The sequence below is a fragment of the Sorex araneus genome, chromosome 5 (genome assembly GCF_027595985.1).
Source record: "Sorex araneus isolate mSorAra2 chromosome 5, mSorAra2.pri, whole genome shotgun sequence".
NCBI lineage: Eukaryota > Metazoa > Chordata > Mammalia > Eulipotyphla > Soricidae > Sorex > Sorex araneus.
The window spans coordinates 172,388,387-172,409,961 of NC_073306.1; the positions used below are offsets into that span (position 1 = coordinate 172,388,387).

Consider the following 21,575-nt stretch of genomic DNA (forward strand, 5'->3'; position numbering starts at 1 on the left):
GGGTTACTCCTGGCTCTGTACTCAGGAATTACTCCTGGCGGTGCTCAGGACTGTATGGGATACTGGAAATAGGACCCGGGTCGGCCACGTGCAAGGCAAACGCCCTATCCGCTGTGCTATCGCTCCAGCCCTAAAATGGATTCTTAAGACTTAGATTGTAGAGGGCTTATTCCAGGCATGCGACCAGCCCTGGTTTAATCCCAGGCATTGCATATGCTCGCTGAGTACTGTTTGGCTGGTGCCCCACCGTGCCCCCCACCTTACCCCACACACACAAAGAAAAAGAGAAATTATGTAAGGGGAAAAGTAGACAAGACGTGTCTTTGTTGGAGACAACCATATGCAAACTGCACCAATACCTAATCCCTGAACAGTGCTGTGGTTGGACACTTCCCTGCACACAGCAGATGTGGGTTCACTCCCCAGCACTGCATCTGCTTCCCGAGACTATCAGAAGTGATCCCTGAGTACTTTGAAGCAAAAAAAAAAAAATCAATTCTTCGGTATTAATTTTCAGTTTGTTCAGAACGGCAGCCTTACTTTCTGTCCCTGCTCTCAACTGCTGCTTTTTCCAGTTTGCTTTTTGAGCCACACACAGCAAGTCTCAGGGACAGTTGCTGATTTCATGCTTAGGGACCGACCGTGCAGTGCCAGGGATCAGATCAAAGTTCAGCCTCCCACGGGCAAAGTATGTGCTTGATCCATTGAACTATCAAATCCCAAATTTACCAATTACTTTAGTAGATTAATACTTTTTCTTTCTCTTTTTTTCTTTCTTTGGTTTTGGGGCCACACTCAGTGTTGCTCAGGGGTTACTCCTGGTAGTGCTCTCGGGACCTATGCCTAGGGGGTGGTGGGATACCAGGGATCAAGTCAGGGTCAGCCACACGCAAGGCAAGCTGCCTACCCTATACTATCTCTCCTGCCCCCAGTACTGTCCCTTTTATTATTAGGCCGTATCTGACAGGATTCAGGGACGCAGCCTTTGGGCATCGGGCGCTGCTGGGGATCAAACCCAGATCTACCTGCAGAGCTTGCCCTGTGTCCACGGACCCTGTCTGCATCCAAATATGCACTTCAGCTCTTGCTAAGTCCTTGACATAGTATTTATTTATTTAAGGTTTTGGGACCACACCCATTGATGCTGAGGACTTACTCCAGGCTCTGTGTTCAGGGATCACTCCTGGCAGTGCTCAGGGGACCCAATGGAGCACCAGAGACCAAACCCAGGTGAGCTGCATGCAAGGCAGGTGCCTATCCCTGCAGGCGCCTATCCCTGCACTCCCTCTCTGCGTCCCCTCACCCCATCTTTTTTCTAAGGGGCCTGGGGCGATAGTACAGCAGGGGGGGGAGTGTGCCTTGCATGCAGCACCAAATACAGACTCCGAGCCCTGCCCAGAGCACAGTCAGGTGTGGCCCCCCCAAAAAAAAACAAAAAAAAAAAAAGAAAAGACAAATATGGGGCTGGAGTACAGTGGGGAGGGGGTTTGCCTTGCACGCAGCAGAGCCATGTTCCATCCCCAGCATCCCATATGGTCCCCTGAGGACTGCCAGGAGTAACTCCTGAGTGCAGAGCCAGGAGGAATCCCTGAGCATCATCGGGTGTGCAAAAAGCCAACAGTCAAACAAAAAGCACAGACTGCTTCTTGAGTAGGTTTTGATTTGCTTTGCTTTTTAACATATATTTATTAAATATATACACACACACACACACATATATATATATATATATATATATGTATACACACACATTGTATTTGCACCGTGATCAATGGTACTCAAGGATTACTCCTAAATCTGCACCCAGGAATTACTCCTGGTGGTGCTGGTGCTCGGGGGACCGTATGAGATTCTGGGAATCAAACACTTTCATGTCGGTCACATGAAAGGCAAACGCCCTACCTGTGGTGCTGTCACTCCAGCTCCAGGGTTTTGTCCTTGACTCTGGGCTCAGGGTTCATCCCAGGTGGGGCTCAGAGAAGCATCTGTGATGCTGGGTATGAATGCAGAGGTGGCCGCGTGCAAGGCAGACACCATACTTGCTGTACGCACTCTGGCCCAACAGTTTACTTAACCTTTACTCTTTTGTTTTTGGTTTGGGGCCACACTTGGTGGTACTCAGGTGTTATTCTAGGCTCTGCACTTAGACATTACTCCAGATGGTGTTCAGGGCACCATATGGGGTGCCAGGGATTGAACCTGGGTCAGCCTCGTGCAAGGCAAACTACCTACCCACTGTACAATCTTCTTTTTATTTTAATTTTCTTTTTATTTGGCCAGGCCTCTTCTATAGTACTCAGATTTGTTTAAAAATCCTCTCCCAATCTTTTTTTTTTTTTTGGCTACTACTACTTTGGCCCTGGGAAACCACTTTATTCTACCACATTACTACTGTTATTAGCATGGAAGGTGAATTAGTTTCATATATTCAGATTTCTCCTCCTCCTCCTCCTCCTCCTCCTCCTCCTCCTCCTCCTCCTCCTCCTCCTCCTCCTCCTCCTCCTCTTCTCATGATGCTCAGGGGTTACTCCTGGCTCTGTATTCGGAATTACTCCTAGGTGCTTGAGGGATCGGGGGACCATATGGGATGCCAGGGATTGAACCTGGGTTGGCTGTGTGCAAGGCAAACTCTCTCCCTGCTGTACTATCACTCAGGCCCCTATACTCAGGCCCCTTGTCTTGTAATGTTCTTTTCTCTTTTCTCCGAATGCCCTGACAGATAGACTCTACTAAAATGAAGTGGTAAGTAATGTAAGACAGGAGTAATAACAGAGCCACTGAGGGTTTGGGGATGTGAAGAAAAATCCAGAACACAAACTCCCAAGTAACTCTGAGCTGTCATTCTGTTAACTAACTGCTAGAAGGATGAAATGGTCCAGAAGAGGCTGCGAAGACAGATCAAGGGCAGTTTGTGATCAGCCCGTTCCAGGTTCAATGCCCGGCACCTCATCCTCCCCCAAGCCAAAAACAAAAAATGAATAAAAAATAAGTATGGTCCGAAGATGATCAAAAAGATGATCAAAATGTATTTTTTGACACATTTTGTGTGAAAGTTTACATTGGGATGGGTGGGAATGCAAGAAAAAGAGAAGCACTTTGCTGCCATGCACACAGCCAACCGGGTTCAATCCTGGCATCCCATACAGTTCCCTGAGCCCACTTGGAGTGATTCCTGAGTGCAGAGCCAGGAGGAACGCCTGGGCACTGCCGAGTGTGGCCCCCAAACAAACAAAACATTATTTTGTTTTTGTTTTGGGGCCACAGCCAGAGATGCTTAGAGGGTTACTGCTGGTTCTGTGCTCAGAAATTACTCCTGGTGGTGCTTGGAGGCCATCCATATGAGGTGTTTGTGATCAAACCCAGGTTAGATACAAGCAAGGCAAGCTCCTTATCTGCTCTCCTGTCTCTCCAGTTCCCAAATTTGTATTCCTGCTTTAAAATCCTCCTTCCCCACCCCCCTCTGTGTGTGTTTGTGTATGTGGGATCTCTCTCTCTCTCTCTCTCTCTCTCTGTATGTCTTTGTGGAGGGGAGCTTTATTTAGGGGGTCTGCCTGACCCATTGGTGCTTGAGTGTTACTCCCAGCTCTGTGCTCCTGGGTTCCTTCAAGCAGTGCTCAGGGAGCTGGAAATCATATCAGGGTCTCCTTCTTGCAAACTATATGCTTGGCCCGTTGAGCTTTCTCTTTGGCCCAATATCCTTTTCCTTAATGAGGATATATTCCTTCATGAGGATATTTAGAAATTATTTTTCCCTTTTCAGTATTCTATAAGGACTTCCGACTTAAAGCTGAAGTAGGTTGGCACATTCATTGCTGCTTCTCCTCAGACCAAGGCATAAGGAAATGACATGTAAGCTGACAGCAATGAAAAGATCAGAATAAACTCCACAATGAGCGAGAGTTCTGTCCAACAAAGTACAAACCAGATGAATGTTTTACTTTCTAAGTACTAATGTTGCATATGGAAAAGCAAGAGGCTTGAAGTACAGCGGGTAGGGCATTTGCTTTGCATGAGGCTGACCTGGGTTGATTCCCAGTATCCCATATGGTCTCCCGAGCAGCGCCAGGAGTAATTCCTGAGTGTATGAGCCAGGAGTAACCAGGTGTGACCAGGTCTGACCTAAAAAGCCAAAAAAAAAAAAAAAAAAAAAAAAAGCAAGAGGCTCGCTGAAATGTGAAGTTTGAACTGTGGGAGGAATAGGCCTTAAAGACAACAAGTGTGTGTGCCGAGTGCCAGTGGGTAGGGTGCTTGGTCTAGTACCTGGCTGCCCAGATTCAACCCCCACCACCCCATACGGTCCCGTGAGCACCACCAGCAGTGATCCCTGAGCACAGAGCTAGGAGTAAGCCCTGTGTCTGGGCTGATCCCAAATCCAAAAGAAATTTAAAAAACTGGGGCTGGAGTGATAGTATAGCTGGTAGGGCGTTTGCCTTGAATGTGGCCGAACCAGGTTTGATTCCCAGCATCTCATTTGGTCCCCCCGGGCACTGCCAGGACTAATTCCTGAGTGCAGAATCAGGAGTAACCCCTGACCATCGCCGGTGTGACCCAAAAAGAAAAGAAAAAAAAAGAAATTAAAAAAACTAGGGGCTGGAGAGATAGCACAGCGGGTAGGGCATTTGCCTTGCACGCGGCCGACCCGGGTTCAAGTCCCAGCATCCCATATGGTCCCCCGAGCACCGCCAGGAGTAATTCCTGAGTGCATGAGCCAGGAGTAACCTCTGTGTGTTGCCAGGTGTGACCCAAAAAGCAAAAAATAAATAAATAAATAAATAAAATAAAGATGAGAATTAAATGAGAGTAACTCAATCCTCACCCTGCATGATTATTTTTTAAAATTTATTTTATTTTTAAATGAATCACCGTGAGCCTACATAATTATTTTATTTTATTTTGTTTTGTTTTTTGGGTTACACCCGGCGATGCACAGGGGTTACTCCTGGCTCTCCACTCAGGAGTTACTGCTGGCGGTGCTCTGGAGGCCATATAGGATGCTGAGAATTGAACCTGGGTCGGCTGCGTGCGAGGCAAACGCCCTACCCGTTGTGCTACCACTCCAGCCCCAGTAAGATTAAATTTTGAGAAGCAGGGCCAGAGTGATAGTACAGCAGGTAGGGCATTTGCCTTGCATGCAGCTGTCCCAGATTTGATCCTTGGCATCCCATATGGTCCTCCGAGTACTGCCAAGAGAAATTCTTGAGTTCAGAGCCAGGAATGACCCTTGAGCATTGCTGGGTGTAACCCAAAAAGCAAAAAAATTTTTTTTTTTTGTTTTTGAGAAGCTTTCAACAGAAACAAATAGTTAAGACAATTGAAAAAATATAGGCTGGGGCTGTACTTCAAAGTGTGAGGGTTTGGGCTGGAGTGATAGTGCCGTTTATAGGGTGTTTACCTTGCACGTGACCTATCTCCATCTCTGGTGCCCAAGCATAAGGTCATGTACACACGGTTCCCTGAGCATCGCCAACTGAATGCAGAGCCCTGACCGTCACTGGGTGTGGCTCCCAAACAAAAAACCAAACAAACTGTGCTTCAGTCCCTGGCAATATACATCTAGTTTGTGATGAAGAATTTATTGTACCTTTAGAAGAACAGATTAATATACACACATAATAAAACAAAACCTAACTAAGAAAACAAACACTTGAAGCATTTTCAAATGAGGACCAGAGATAGTATAGGAAGTAATAGGTTTGCCTTGCATGCAACTGACTTTGGTTCAAATTCCCAACACTGCATATGGTCCCCTGAGCCCAAGGCCAGGACTCTGGTGCCGTTCTGGTGACCTTGCAGTGCTGAGGATCAAATCTGTGGGTCCAGCGGCTAAGCATGCTCCCCAGTTCATTAGCTGGTGCTCCAACTTGACTGCTTTTTTTTGCTTGCTGGTTCACACCCAGCAATGCTCAGGGGTTTCTCTTGGCTCTGCACTCAGGAATTAACTCCTGGTGGTGCTTGGGGGACCGTATCGGGTATCGGGTACTGGGGATCCAACCCGGGTTGGCCGAGCAAGGCAAACGCCCTACCCACTGTGCTATCACTCCGGCCACCAACTTCTTTTTGATGGCTTTCTTATGCTCAAGCCTCCTGAAATTGTGGCATGACTAACAGTTACTTGCACTAAACATGTCTCAGTTCTCTATGTCACCCAAGACTTGTTCTGCCATGGACAGTGAAGGTCTCGGAGCACTCTGACGCAGTGATCTCCGCCATGGGGTGATGGTCCAAGGCACTAAACAGTCTCACGAGGCTCTAAGTCAATGATGCCAGATTCTTTTTTTTTTTTTTTTTTTTGCTTTTTGGATCACACCCGGCGATGCACAGGGGTTACTCCTGGCTCTGCACTCAGGAATTATCCCTGGAGGTGCTCAGGGGACCATATGGGATGCTGGGATTTTGGGATTTGAACCCGGGTCGGCTGCAGTGCAAGGCAAACGCCCTACCCGCTGTGCTATTGCTCCAGCCCCAGTGGTGCCAGATTCTTGAAAGTGAGTGAAGGGGACAGAGAGATAGTACAGCTGGAAGGGCATTTGCTTTACATGCAGGCGACCCAGGTTCGAGCCCTGCACTCCATATGGTTCTCTGACCCCACCTGGAGTGATTCCTGAGTGCAGAGCCAGGAGTAACCCCTGAGTACTGCTGGTCTAAAGCCAAGACAAAGAACAGAACTTGCACAAAAAGATGCAGGTGCTATTCCAGCAGAGGAAGACTGATGTTTCCGGAGTGTCAGCTTCCGGAGAGAAGGTGTAGCCAGGAATCAGCGGGAGAGGCTGAGGAAGGAAGTCAAGGAGTCTCTGCGCTCCCTCGGGCCAACTGACCAGCGCCAACCGGAGCAGAACAGTTCTTTCTCTCTGCAAATTTTATTGACCAAAAGCCTCTTTGGGAAAGTGTCTAACTCTCCATCCGCAAATAAAGTAAAAAGACCCCTGAGAGTGTGTCCATAGAACTGATCTCATCTAGGCTAGCGGGTGTGTTGCTGGGATGACGGATGCATGGAAAATACTGTCAACAGCATTGACAATCCTGGATCCTCAATAAAAACGGTTAAAAAAAAAAGAAAGAAAACAAAAACTAGAAGAGGTAAGGCTGGGGAGACAGTTCAAGGGATTGGTTGCATGCTTCGCAGGTGGGAGGCCTGGGTTCGATCCCCAGTAGTGCATGACCCTTCAGCACTTTGAGAAGTGTCCCCTCCACATGCAGACAGGAGTAGCTCTTGAGTGTCTGTGACCCCAAAATCCAAACCAACACATTTTATTTTATTTTATTTTATTTTGCTTTTTTTTTTTTTTGGTCACACCCAGCGATGCTCAGGGGTTACTCCTGGCTTTGCACTCAGGAATTGCTCCTGGCAGTGCTTGGGGGACCATATGGGATGCCAGGGATTGAACCCGGGTCGGCCGCATTCAAGGCAAACGCCCTACCCGCTGTGCTATCGCTCCGGCCCCAAACCAACACATTTTAATGACTGTTTTATTTCTGCTCTAACAAGAGACTCTAAGCACTGCTGTTGTACTGTTAAGACCATGAGTGTGTGTGCACCGTGCCATTTCCCAAGTCCCACTCCCAAGAGGGAAGCGATCACTGAGTACCCAACTAACACACTTGAGTTATTTTATTTATAGCCTCTGAACATCCTTGAGTGTTGCCTTGGTGGGAGATGCCTCCGTGATAAATCTTAAGAGCCCAAATTTAGGTCTGGATAACCCGGGTTTCAGACGTGGGCAAGACAAAACAAAACAAAAAGTGAGTATTTGGGGCTGGAGACAGTTCAGGTAAGTATTGTCTCTAGTACAGCAGGTAAAGCAATTGCCTTGTTCATGGCTTGATTGTCGGCGCCTCCTATGGGTCCCGTCAGAAGGGATCCCTGAGCACAGAACTAGGAGTAAGCCATGAGCATAGTTGGGTGGTTCCCCCCACCCCCGCCCCGCAGTTATCTGCTCAGTACAAGACAAAGGTTACCTGCCAAATTATACACTTCCAACCATATGAAATCACCTCCTCAATTGACAAGCCATCTCTTCATCGTGCCCCAGTCCCTGCAATGGCTGAGTAAAACTGCCTTAATTTCTCCAACTGCTCTCTTCCCTGAGGCTCAGGGGATCGTATGGGGGTGTTAGGGTTTGAACCAGGCACATGTCCTGCACACCCTGTACTACCTGTACAATACTCTGACTCCAGAAATGCTTTTTGCTATAGAAGTACTAGAAAATGAGAAGAGGGTGGGAGACGTCTCAGTGATAAATCTTAAGAGCCCCAATTTAGGTCTGGATAACTAGTCTGACCCAGGTTCCAGACTTGGGCACGAGAGAATGTAAGGGGCCAGAGCCAGGGAGACAGTACGGTGGGTATCTTGCCTTGCACATGGCTGACTCGGGTTTGATCCCTGGTATTCCATAGGATCCCGTGAGCACCACCGGGTGATTTCTGAGCTCAGAGCCAGGAGTATTCCCGGAGCTTTACTGGGAATGGTCCCCATCCCCTCTGCACACCCGCCCGCATAAGATCACACAGGGTTTAAGGTGCTTGTGTTGCATACAGTACACTGATCACCACTGGCTCTGAGCACTGTCAAGGGTCACTTTTGAATGTTGCCAGATTTGAGTGTCTCATCCCCAGCTCTCTACACCATAAGGAAAAGTAATGGGGCCTTATATGTACATATTTTGAGGAGAGGAGCCAAGGATCTAACAAGTGCAAAGTTTGCACTTTATCACCAAACCATGCCCCTCCGGACTTAGATGGTGCTAAGGGTACCAGGCATCAAACTGGGGCCTTCTGCATGTAAAGTATATGGTCCAGCCCTGGGTCAATTCCCTGCCTCTGTAGATCTTTAACTTCTTGTAGGCAGAAGGCAGCACTATCTAGTCAGACTACCAAGTTGTCTGACCATTTGCTGGTCTCCACTGGTTTCTACTTGCTTTCTACAAATAGCAAAGACATTCTTTCCTGGGGGCCACACCCAGTGGTACTCAGATCTTACTCCTCGTGGGGCTCAGGGGACCATATGGGACGGTGAGGACTGATCCTAGGCTGGCTGTGTGCAAGACAAGCACTATAGGACGTATTTCCTCTCTGGCCCATGACACAATCGTCTCAATGGTCTAAGTCGGTGAAAAGTGGTCAAACCACTGAGGTTTTGTAAGAGCACGATAGCTTGTTCAGTAATTGCGTCCACCTTATTCTTCATACAGTTGTCATCTGGCTGCTCTAGTTTATTTTTGGGTCATACCTGGCCTTGCACAGTCATTGTGCTACTCCTGACAGTGTATTTTAAAATCAAATGTGCATTTTAGGGACCAGAGCAATGTACATGTTCAAATTTTGTTGCAAATTGATGTATTCTGTTGGGATATAGCAAAGGACAGTGCCTGCCTTGAGTTAAATCTCCTGAACCACCAAAAACACTAAAGTAAGCAGAACAGTCCTACAAAATAAACGCCACCCCCTTCCACTCTACCAATGTATCCAAGGGTAGTTAAGCAAGGAAGTTAACTTTAAGATTGCCCGTTAAAATAAAATGTGTTTCGGGAGCCAGAGAGATGTATGATGGGTAAGGTCTTGCCTTGCATACAGCTGGCCTGTGCTCAATCGGTAGCATCTTATAGCTCCCTGAGCACTGTCAGGAGTGATCCCCAAGTCCAGAGCCAGAAGTAAACCCTGAGCATCACTGGGTGTAACTCAAAGACAAATATATATTTACCTCAAAATTCATTGTATATTTGTTCCTCCTCTATCATGTTAAGTCACAGAGTATGAAGGTGGCTTAACTATGATTAGCATTTGACTTCTACTGAGGGGAGATATACAGACTCCAGAATAAAAACAGAAAATATGCAAAGATATCAGCCTGCGACATACCAGGGGTACATGAATATTCAGGGGTCCACACTACTATATAATGCTGCATTTCTTGGTTTTATTTCAAACAATGCAAGTTTTAGCATTTTATGGTAGGATTTTACACTTGTCATTTACACAAATTACAAGGTTCTGCTTCAAGTCTTTAAAAAACTTTTTAAAAATTCAGCCCATGTGCAGCACAAGAATATGCAAAACTACTTTACATTATACACACTTTTTATCAAAGGAGATACAAAATTCTGGCTTGTAGTTTTAGACAAATACAAGAAGCTTTAAACTAGACACAAAGGGTTAACATCAATTCTCAAATATAAGTCTGCACTTTGTGTTGTATTTCTCTGAGATGTGAATACCAAATTCTGAAGGGATTTTACAGTTTTTCTTTTTCAAAGGAAAACCGAAAAATTCCTTTTAAAGAAGTCCCTCCACATCAGCTTAACCTATCCTCTCTGACTGCCCTAGTGCCAGACGCTGGCACCCTGGGCCACAGAATTGGGGTGGGCCATGCTCAGCTAACTCCTCTCCTCAAAATGACCTAAGCAGCCACTAACTGATGCATGTGATTCTGCTACACTGTTAAGTAGGATTTAACCAGGTAATCCAGTCGACTGTGAGGCTAAGTACTTAGTCAAAAGGAGTTCAGAAAGACAGTTCCTACTAATGTTCCTACTTGGTGGCCTCAGGAATAAAGTTGTCTGATGCTAAAAGAACATTAAAATCTTCCTAAATGAAACACACCCACTGACTGTGTGAGGGACTCCGGATGCTTATGCATAGATACTCCTTTTTCAGCACGTTGGAGGCAATACCTTATATACTTTCCTTCAAAAGGGGTAGAAAGAGGCAACACAGAATGGCAGGATTTTTTCTGCCCCTTTAAAAAAGTTTCCTCTCATTGGGATCCATGTTCCCTAACCATCATGAAACCTAAATGTGTGTTCATATTTAAAAGAATACCCAGCTTTCATTCAGGATCAATATACAGTCAACTCTTCATTATCTATGAAGATAAGGGACTCTCACCAGCAACGTCACTGTCTGGTTGTGACAGAACTTGGTTTATTTCTCATGCAGACCCTAGTCTGTTAAGATCAAGTTATAGTGCAGATGTTTATGTCTACTAGCCCACACTTTTTCATAGCAAACCGAATAAGCACATTCAACTAGGGCAATGGGAAAGAGTCTAAGCCAGGGATGGGAATAGTCTGCAGCTGTGAAAACGAACTATTTTCAACATTCCTGGAGCAATTCTTTAAGTAGGCCTTTCATTTCTTTTTTTCTTTTTTTTTGCTTTTTGGGTCACACCTGGCGATGCACAGGGGTTACTCCTGGCTCTGCACTCAGGAATTAACCCTGGCCGTGCTCAGGGGACCATATGGGATGCTGGGATTTGAACCCGGGTCGGCCGCGTGCAAGGCAAACGCCCTACCCGCTGTGCTATCTCTCCAGCCCCGGCCTTTCATTTCTTTGTTTGGGGTCACATCTGGGCCTACTGAATGTGCTAGCCTTTTAAGCTCTCTCCTGGGTTCTGCCTTAATCATTTTAAGAAAATGGTCACTGAAAAATTTTGAAAACTGTGGCAAGGATAGCCACTATTATAGATAATGAGAATTGACTGTAATCTTGTTCTTTAATAGCCCTTTCACATAAAAAAATCCACAAGAAAATATAGTATGATAAAAAGATTAAAAGACTACCATATGACATCTAGAAGCATTTATTTTATGTAAAAACTTAAATACGATTATGTGCACACACAAAGTGTACACATTACCTATGCTGAACAATGCCAAGAAGTAATATATTGATGCAACAGTTGACTTCTAAAATAAACAAAAACTGAGCCCAGACTGGCAAAGAAAAGCAAAACACTTATTTCCCAATAGCACAATGCTGAGGATTGATACCGGTCCTGAACACCTCCGACTTTCCTTACAAAGCTGCCAAACTCTAACTAAAAAAAAAAAAAAAAAAAAAAGTACTGTTTTGTACATTAATAAAAATCTGGTTGACAAAACATTATAAAACCAAATGCTGGACAGTCTCTACTCCTTAAAATTCCAAGTATTCCAACATGATCACAGAGTAAAAACCATTTCAAAGTGATATGCTTTATGAAACAATCATATGTACATTTATTGCAAATTATATTAAACTAAAATGGAGGGAAATCAAAATATGAAGTGATACTAAATCAATATTAATTTCATTATTTTCTCACTCTGATAAAAATCAGAAAGCAACATTTGTAAAATCGCCACATCACTTTTCATAGCAGGGAACTGAAATCTGTACATCTCATTTTTGCAGAAAAGTAGGCAGGCAGAATTATACATAAAAGTTTCCAAAAGGAAAAACAAAGAAATATTTAATCTGATCTCTTCTAAAAATTTAATTCAGTAGACATCTTTTTTTTCTTCCTTTTTTCCTGTGTAACATGGGAATTCCTGGCTCTAGAACGGATAAAAATTCAGTGTCAGTGTAAGGACATCCTATTATACTTTCTTCAAAAATAAAAACTGCAGCATGGAATCAATTGTGGATTATGCCTTTCAACTCCAGATATGTGGTAACTGGAACCAAGTGTTAAGCAATTTGCTTAATTATTGACTTTTCAGAAGAAAAGTCTGGGAAGGGGGGGAGGGTAGAAAAGAGTTGCTTTTAGCCTCTCTTAAGAGTTTCTGCTGTATACTCCCATCCAAGTACTGTGGTCATGGAAAAGAAGTAAGCATTTCCTTCAGCTTTCAAGGCAGAAAGTGTGTGTTCCGAAGTTCACTCCATTATCAGTTCAGGGACATTGTGAATCCAAATTTCTGTAGAAGCTGGAGATGGCTTCTGTTTGGCCTTCATTTCCTCCCTTTAGAATGAGTTTTCTTTTTTACCTTGAGAAGAAAAGGAAAGCAAAGTTAGAAAAATGTAAACAGGAAAGCAAACCAAGCAAGGTTATCTTATTTCTATAATTACTATCTAACACTTGGATTCCCCCCCACATCTTTACCTAAGACTTTGGTTTAAGAAATCGTTCTTTACACTACGTAAAACAAGATACCAAAGAGTTTTTTTTTTTCCAACCAGTAAGTGCTGTTCTCCTGTGCCCATTTCTATAAAACAATATAACCTATTAACCTGAAATAAGCATAATTTGTAACACTTTATCAACACCTCACACCTCTCTGGGAGGGAGAAGAACTCATTGTATGGAAAAAGAGGCTCTGTGGGGAGGAGTGGAGCAGACAGGCTCCCGGCCTTGTCGGTATGTGTTCTCTTTCGCTTCTGGCACATTCTGGTCTATCTGCAATTAATTAATTAAATTGTTTTTTGTTTGTTTTTTGGTCACACCCGGCGATGTACAGGGGTCACTCCTGGCTCATGCACTCGGGGGACTATATGGGATGCTGGGATTTAAACCCGGGTTGGCCGCGTGCAAGGCAAATGCCCTACCCGCTGTGCTTTCACTCCAGCCCCTAATTAATTAAATTTAATTAGTCACCTGGCATGTCATTCTAAATTTTTTTGGGTTTTGGGTCACATGGGGTGGTGCTTAGAGCTTGAACCATGTGATGTTGGGGATAAAACTGGACTGACTCCTGCATGCAAAGAGTGTGTTTGGTTCACTGAGCTACCTATCTGTCCTGTGACTGTGTTTTGTTATTTTTTGGGGGGTGGTGGTGGTGGTGGTAATGGTGGCTGGGGCCACACCAAGTGGTGTTCTGAGCTTATTCCTGCTGTGTGCTCAGGGGACTATATGGAATGCTGGGAGTTGAACCCAGCTGGGAATTGAACCCAAGGTTAGCTGTATGAAGATAAACACTTTACTTGCTGTACTACTACTCTGGCCCTTGTTTTCTACATTTATACTTAGTCTCATCAGTGTTAAAATGGTGTCTCATCAATTATTTTAAACGTAGGAAAAAAAGGAAAAGGGGGTTGTTCTTAAAATCTAATACCACAAACATTTTATAAAGATAACAATCTTTTAAAAAGAATCTAGGTAATTAAGATTCTTACAGAAACTATTAATCTAATTATACAAAACAGGCTTAATTAAATGTTATCCAAGACTCCTGCACATCTGCCTCTGGCATCTGTGAAGCTTTCCTCTACTAGGCCTGAGTCGTCAGTGTCTTCCTGGCTGCGCTCACAGACTTAAAGGTCCAAATCACTGGAAGAATTTCCGGGACTTGATTCTATGTCCCAAAGTGAATCGCCATCACTTCCGAGCACTTGGCTTCTGAAAAATTTCATATTATTGTAACAGCAATTTTCTTGTCATTGAAATTCACATCAAACTAATAACTGTTGAACACAAAAGGATACACACCTAGGAATAACTTGATTATAAATCTAAGTGACAGAGGAAACCTCAGAACACACAAGGTATCAGAAATTCCTCACATAAAAAAACCAAAAAAGTCTAGAGCTTCCTTTAATATTCTTTCACTAAGTTTGCTAAGAAAGACAAATTAATCTAAACAAGGGAAAATTATTTTACAAGCTAATTTTCTGAAACCTAATTTTCCCCAAAGCCCCAAGTTATTTTTGTTGTTGTTGGTTTTTGGGGCCACAGGAAGTGACGGGGCGGGCAGGGTGTGTTCCTGGCGGTGGCCCAGATCCCTTCTGCTCGCAAAGTCTGTCCTCCAGCCCTTTTGAGTTATCTCAGGCCCCTGAATAAAGCAGTTTTTAAATTAATAGTTCTAAAAATTAGCTGTATGAAAAATACAGACTACTGAAACTCTTTTTTTCCCTCTTCAGAAGCAGAGGGAAATGATAGCACTTAACAGAGCTGCTTAATTATTCAAAATTATTTTTTGGCTTTTGTATGAAATGTATACAAAATTTGTGACCTATTCTACTGAGCATGTAATTTAACTATCAAACTTCCCTCAAACTACAGAACCAGCACAGGACAGCGTATTCTGGATAACACATACCAACTTATCAGGCATTCTGCAATCTTTTATGCTGGCCACATCAGATGGTGCTCAGAGCTTTACTCGCTCCTGACAGGCTTAAGGGGACCAAAGGGGGTACTGTGGATTAAACCTGGGTTGTACATGTACTAGTCAGTGTCCAACCACTGTACTCTTGCTCCAACAACATTTTGTTTGAACAGGAATCTTCAGGGGCTGGAGTGATAGCATAGTGGGTGAGGCGTTTGCCTTGCACGCGGCCGACCCGGGTTCAAATCCCAGCATCCCATATGGTCCCCTGAGCACTGCCAGGAGTAATTCCTGAGTGCAGAGCTAGGTGTGACCCCAAAACAAACAAACAAACAAACAAAAAGAAAGAAAGAATTAATCTTCATTTTTAGCTTTTGGGCCACACCCAGCAGTGCTTACGGGTTACTCCTGGCAATGCTCCGGGGACTATATGGGATACCAGGGATGGAAGAAAAATGCCCTACTGCTGTACAGTCCCTCTAGGCCCAAGAATTAACCTTTTTTTTTTTGCTTTCTTGGGTCATACCAAGCAATGCTCAGGGGTTACTCCTGGCTCTGCTCGAGGACTGTATGGGATGCTGGGAATCGAACCCAGATCAGCTTCGTGCAAGGCAAACGCCCTACCCACTGTGCTATCACTCCAGCCCCCAGAATTAACCTTCTTCTTTTTTTTTTTGGCTTTTTGGGTCACACCTGGCGCTGCTCAGGGCGGACTTCTGGCTCTGCACTCAGGAATCACTCCTGGTGCTGCTTGGGGGACGATATGGGATGCTTGGAAGTGAACCCGGGTCGGCCGTGCACAAGGCAAATGCCCTACCCACTGTGCTATTGCTCCAGTCCCCAGAATTAACCTTCTTAAGGAACCCATCACATAGATGCTTTTCAGTTTGAAATGCTTCAGCTCTCTGGGAGGTGATTAGCATAACTCAAGTTCAAAGGGCATCATTACCTTTGGAGGTCTATCTGTCGTTCCGCTGGTGCTGCCTTTTTGGTGGCATCTTGCAGTTTGGGTGCTTTGGCATTACCTGCTTCCAACCCGCCTGGGCCTTCCTGACTGACTGCTCCTCTCTTTCTCCCCTTGCTAAGAGGTTTATTTGTATCATCATTTTTGGTTGCATTGCCCTGAGATTCAGACTTCGGTCGACGTCCTCTCCTGGGTTTTGAAGGGGTAGGTGGTCCTGATTCATCAGCTTTGTCATCTGTTTTTTGTTGGATATTCTCGGCACCAGCTGCTGTTACTGTTCTTTTCTTTCCACGGTCACTGCTGATGTTGCCCTGGGAAGCCTGATCCGAATTAATTTCCTAAAAAAGTATAACGTTATAAACAAATTTTTTGTTGGGCCACACGTGACACCTGGCTCTGCACTTAGAACACTTAGCCTAGAGGGCTTGGGGGACCATATGGGATGCCGGGGATCGAACTGGGGTCAGCTGCATGCAAGAAAAATGCCCTACCCACTGTACTATTGCTTGGGTCCTAAACATAAGTTCTATAAAGGTTAATGATCCTAGAAAGATTCAAGGCAACACCTGGAAGTGCTCTGGAGTCTCTCTGGTGCTGGGCTTCAATACATAGGCAACCGACATGTGCCATCTCTGCGGCCCAAAAGTAGAATTTAGAGCATCTGGGATCCCAGAACTTTTTAACTGCTTTATTTCAACCCTCTAAGGCCCAAGGCTATCTGAGAGGCCTACCACAGAGCCCAGAACACAGTGTAACTTAGTAAATGTGCTTATTTCATGTTTCGGGCCACAGGTAGTGGTGCTCAGGGCTCACATGGAGAGCCAGGGATGGAATCCAGTTTGGCTGCATGCAAGGCAAGCAACATACCCTCTATAATATCTCCCTAGCCTGGGGGTCAAAAAAAGAAAAGGCCTTTTGTGGGGTTTCTTTCTGAGCTACACCCAGCCATGCTTAGGGATCACTACTAGGTACCTGGGGGAATATATGGGGTGGTGGGGATTGAACACAGGTGGTCCATGTGCAAGGCAAGTGCCCTACCTGCTGTACTATTGCTCCAGCCCTCAATTTTATTCATCCCCTTCTTTCCCCAAATACCACCTTTTGGGCCAGACCCAGCAGTACTGTATAATAAAATAGTTTACATTAATCTGCTGATTCAGTTTCTTACCCAATGAAATTTGATGGGGAAACTGCCACTTCCTAGAATTTAAATTTACCTTATTTCTCCCTTTGGACCCGGCTGCGGAGCGAGCATGATGGAAGAGCCCAAGGAAGCGCTCTTGGACTCCAAACAGCCCACTGAACTAATTCCGGCATGGGACCAGAGACCCCACGGTGCGCTGAAACAGTGGGAGCCGGGCATCCCCCAATTCTTTTAACCTCTCTCTCTCTCCACACCTCCCCCCTGAGCACAGCGCAGGATCCGCGGTTTTCCTGAGCGCAAAATGGAGACGGCGATCCAGCTGAAACGGGAGGCGCGCGCGCTTGCGGGAGGCCCCAGGGGGCGGGGGCGGCGACCCCCGCCCACAGCAGATAGATACTTAAACCCACCTCCCCCACGTGTGCTTCCCTTTGGACCCGGCTGCGGAGCGAGCATGATGGAAGAGCCCAAGGAAGCGCTCTTGGACTCCAAACAGCCCACTGAACTAATTCCGGCATGGGACCAGAGACCCCACGGTGCGCTGAAACAGTGGGAGCCGGGCATCCCCCAATTCTTTTAACCTCTCTCTCTCTCCACACCTCCCCCCTGAGCACAGCGCAGGATCCGCGGTTTTCCTGAGCGCAAAATGGAGACGCCGAGCCTCTCTCTAGGCTTCTCCATCTTATGAACACCATAAAAGGGTAAAAGTTTGTAGTGATGTTATTTCTGGTTGTACTTTCCCTGGACTTTATACAGAAACCCAAAACCGCGCGGCCGCTGTTGCGGCCGCGCGACCTAATGTCATCTTAGCATCAGCAATATGTAATATGTCCCTTTTTAATGGGTCGGACTTTTGTGGGAGATCCTAACAAGAATAGTAAGTCTGTTGCTGAAATATTGAAGGCAATCAAAGTGGTAGCCATCTCTCTAGACTGAACTAAGCTATATCCCCACGCCGGCTGAGAAGAAATATCCTTCTTTCTCGGGAAGAAACGCGGCGTGGTGTCAAACATAGTGTGATGTCCATTAAGCAAACAGACCTGATGGCGTGGGAATGGGGTATAAGGGGAAAAATTATGTACATGGAACAGTGGGACGCTGGTGGAATCTCGAGCCGGAGCCGATACCAGCGCAAGCCCTTCGGTTCCAGAAACTGCTTGCAGAAACTCTACTAGTCTATCAACTAAGCCAGAGCCCCACGCCTGCCGATGACGGGAAATAACCATCCTTTTCGGTTTTTTTTTCCCTTGTCAGGCAGCGTGGCGATTACCAAACAGGCGTGAACTCGGTGGCGCGGGGCAAGGGGGAAAAAGAAAAGTTATGTAACAAACAGCGGGACTTAATATCTCTATATTCTTAGCAGTGGAGAACTATCAAATGCCTCCTTGGCAATAGGACTGCTTTCCTTTTTTGGGGGAAACCCCAACAACGGTAGTGAGTTGTGTGTTGAAACATGGAATGTAATCGAGATAAGGCATAAACGAAGTGGAACTTATCATGTACAAGGGTGGGGACTGGGGAGGTGGGAGGGGGTGGCAGGTATACTGGGGGGGTTGGTGATGGGAGATGGGCACTGGTGAAGGGAAGGGTGTTTGAGAATTGTATAACCGACATAATCCTGAGAACTATGTAACCCTCCACATGGTGATTCAATAAAATTATTTAAAAAAAAAAAATAAATTTACCTTATTTTTTACTGGGTCAGTATTTTTCACAGGTGTAACAGAAATAATTCTCACAGGGTTTTCTTCATTTTCACTAACTCCAGTTTCAGCTGTTTCTGAACTCTGCTCCCTGTTGAAGAAAAATAAATCACTTACTTTCAACACAATAAGTTTACTCCAGCAATGTATCAAAACTCAGGCTAGCATAGAAACAAACCGAGCAAACAAAGTACAGCAAAATTTAGTTTTTCTGTAACACTGGACGAGTGCTCTAATATATCGTATTACTGAGTTTCACTTAATCATACTAAAACAGATATAAAGTCACTTAATTAGAAAGATCAGTTGTCAAGAAACAAAGTGTTCTAGGGGCTGGTGCAATAGCACAGCGGGTAGGGCGTTTGCCTTGCACACGGCCGACCGGGTTCGAATCCCAGCATCCCATATGGTCCCCCGAGCACCGCTAGGAGTAATTCCTGAGTGCATGAGCCAGGAGTAACCCCTGTGCATCGCCGGGTGTGACCCAAAAACAAAACAAAACAAATCAAAACAAAAAAAAGTTCTAAATATGCTTATTTCTTTTATCCCCATAATTTATTCATTTTTAAAAGTAGGAGTACTACTATTTATTCAGCTATTGATTAAGCTAATTGAAATGGGCATGAACTCCACATTCCTTTTTCTTTTTGGGTTACACCCGGAGATGCACAGGGATTATTCCTGGCTCTGCACTCAAAAATTACTCCTGGCGGTGCTCGAGAGACCATATGGAATGCTGGGGATTGAACCCAGGTTGGCCGTGTGCAAGGCAAATGCCCTACCCACTATACTATTGCTCCAGTCCTCCACATTACTTAAAAAAAAAAAAAAAATCCATGAGCTAGATCATTACAAAGCCGTTTATAATTGAGCTTCAGTCATCACACCCATCCCTCCACCTGAGTACATTTCTTTTTTTTGGTTTTTGGGTCACACCCGGCGATGCACAGGGGTCACTCCTGGCTCTTCACTCAGGAATCACCCCTGGCGGTGCTCAGGGGACCATATGGGATGCTGGGATTCGAACCCGGGTCGGCCGCGTGCAAGGCAAACGCCCTACCCGCTGTGCTATCGCTCCAGCCCCTACCTGAGTACATTTCTCACCACCAATGTCTCCTGCTTTCCTCACCATCCCCACCACCCTACCACCCCCAGCCTCTCTCTGTAAGGAGGCACTTTCCTTAAGCTTATTTCTTAGAGGTGGGAAACCTTAAAAACAAAACAAAACTAGAACATAGTATAGTTGTTTTCAGTCTGTGTTATTTTCCTTGGCTCATTTTGCAGGGCCATTGCTAAGGACCATCCCCAGAGTGGTGTCTGGAAGCTACTCCTGGTAGTAAATGCGGACAACATACAGGTGCCCCAGTCCTCCACTATCTTTATTTTTGTACATACCTGGCTGTGCTAAATGAGGGCTAGCCCCAGAATTCAATCTGGATCAGCACCATCCAAGGCAAGCTAGCTCCTTAATCGTTGTCCTGTCTTTCTGCCCTGATTCCTCTCCATCGCCCTTAATCCTTACAATGAGGGGATTGCAAATGAAGGACACAGTTGTCTGAGGCCAACCATGTTTTCAAACCACAGATATTCTATGTGTGCTTATTTTGTAATCTGGGGTCCCACTTATTAAAACAAAACAAAACAAAAAAACCAACAACAAGAAAAAACAAGGCTTACTCCCGGCTGGTTTAGTGGACCATATGGGTGCCAATAATTGAACCCAGGTTGGCCACATGCAAGCAAAGTGCACTATCCACTGAATTTTTGCTCTGGCCCCACCACTACTGACATTCTACTTGAAATACAATTAGCTGGGATTTTTCTTAATGAGTTGATGAAAAAAGAATCAAACGTCTACATATTAAATGCACAATATTCTTATACGTGAAATGCACCTAATCAGGCTTGCTGGGCTGAACATCACCAGGACCTCAGCACTATTAGATGTGATACCTATAATAATCATAAAATGTTTACACACACACACACAGTGTATGCAGCACAAGAAAGTGCTGGAGCACATGCTTTGCTTGTTAGCAGCCTATACATGGTCTTCCAAGAACCACCTAATGTGGCCTCAAAACAATAAACAAGATGAAGGTTGGGGATGTAGAGCAGGCAGGGTGCACCCCAGGAGTAATTACTGAATACTGCCTGGTGTGGACCAAAAATAAAAAACAACAGTGAAAGAATAAGACTTGAGAAAAACATTGCCTTGTTCGATTTCCAGTTGATGGGTTCAATTCTGAATTTACACTGATATTGCTTCCAGTCTCAGGTCCAGTGCTTCTAACATATGGTTTCCTTCCCGTTGCTGATAAAGGCTTGTTTACTGCACCCAGGACTCCAGCAGGTTTTGGCTAAAATTACATATACACTAGTTATTTCATACCTTACTGTAAAGAATTACAACTCAACTATTGTAACAAACTTAGATATATGTGATAATAGTTTAATCCAAGTCAAGCAATTATCACTTTGTAAAGTAAAAGACTTTAATTCACAACACAATATTTATTCTTTACTGGTCAATTAAAAATAAGTACCCCTAAAATACAGTGTAAGATATCAATACTAAAATGTCATAAAAATAAATTATAAAAACAGTTTAGAAATTTCTAGATCACAACATGATCCTTAAAACTTGAGAACTATAAAATATAAAAGATTATTTCAAAGAACAATTGTAATAAACACAAAGACAATCTCAAGATTCTTCCAAAAAGTACAATACCTTTCCTGTTAGTAAAAGTACTCTTGTTTCTTCTGAAATATAGCTCTTGTCATTAGAGAAATCCTATTAAAAAAAATTAAGAGAACATGTGTTATTTATTTATTTTTTAAACAAGATTTTATTTATTTATTTATTTATTTTGCTTTTTGGGTCACACCCGGCAATGCACAGGGGTTACCCCTGGCTCTGCACTCAAGAATTACCCCCGGCAGTGCTCAGGGGACTATATGGGATG

The 21,575-nt window shown here is 44.7% G+C and overlaps 1 protein-coding gene across 1 annotated transcript in view; it reads right to left on the reverse strand.

The window, feature by feature from the left end:
- Positions 1-9,877: 9,877 nt before the first annotated feature.
- PDS5A (PDS5 cohesin associated factor A) overlaps positions 9,878-21,575 on the reverse strand; it is a 94,253-nt gene continuing 82,555 nt past the window's right edge. The window contains exons 29-33 of the mRNA XM_055138666.1: positions 21,341-21,403; positions 20,821-20,966; positions 18,589-18,697; positions 15,748-16,100; positions 9,878-12,740 (exon numbers count right to left, since the gene is read on the reverse strand). Coding sequence (XP_054994641.1) covers positions 12,737-12,740; positions 15,748-16,100; positions 18,589-18,697; positions 20,821-20,966; positions 21,341-21,403 — 675 coding nt within the window. The 3' untranslated portion in view covers positions 9,878-12,736. The remainder of the gene's footprint in view (positions 12,741-15,747; positions 16,101-18,588; positions 18,698-20,820; positions 20,967-21,340; positions 21,404-21,575) is intronic.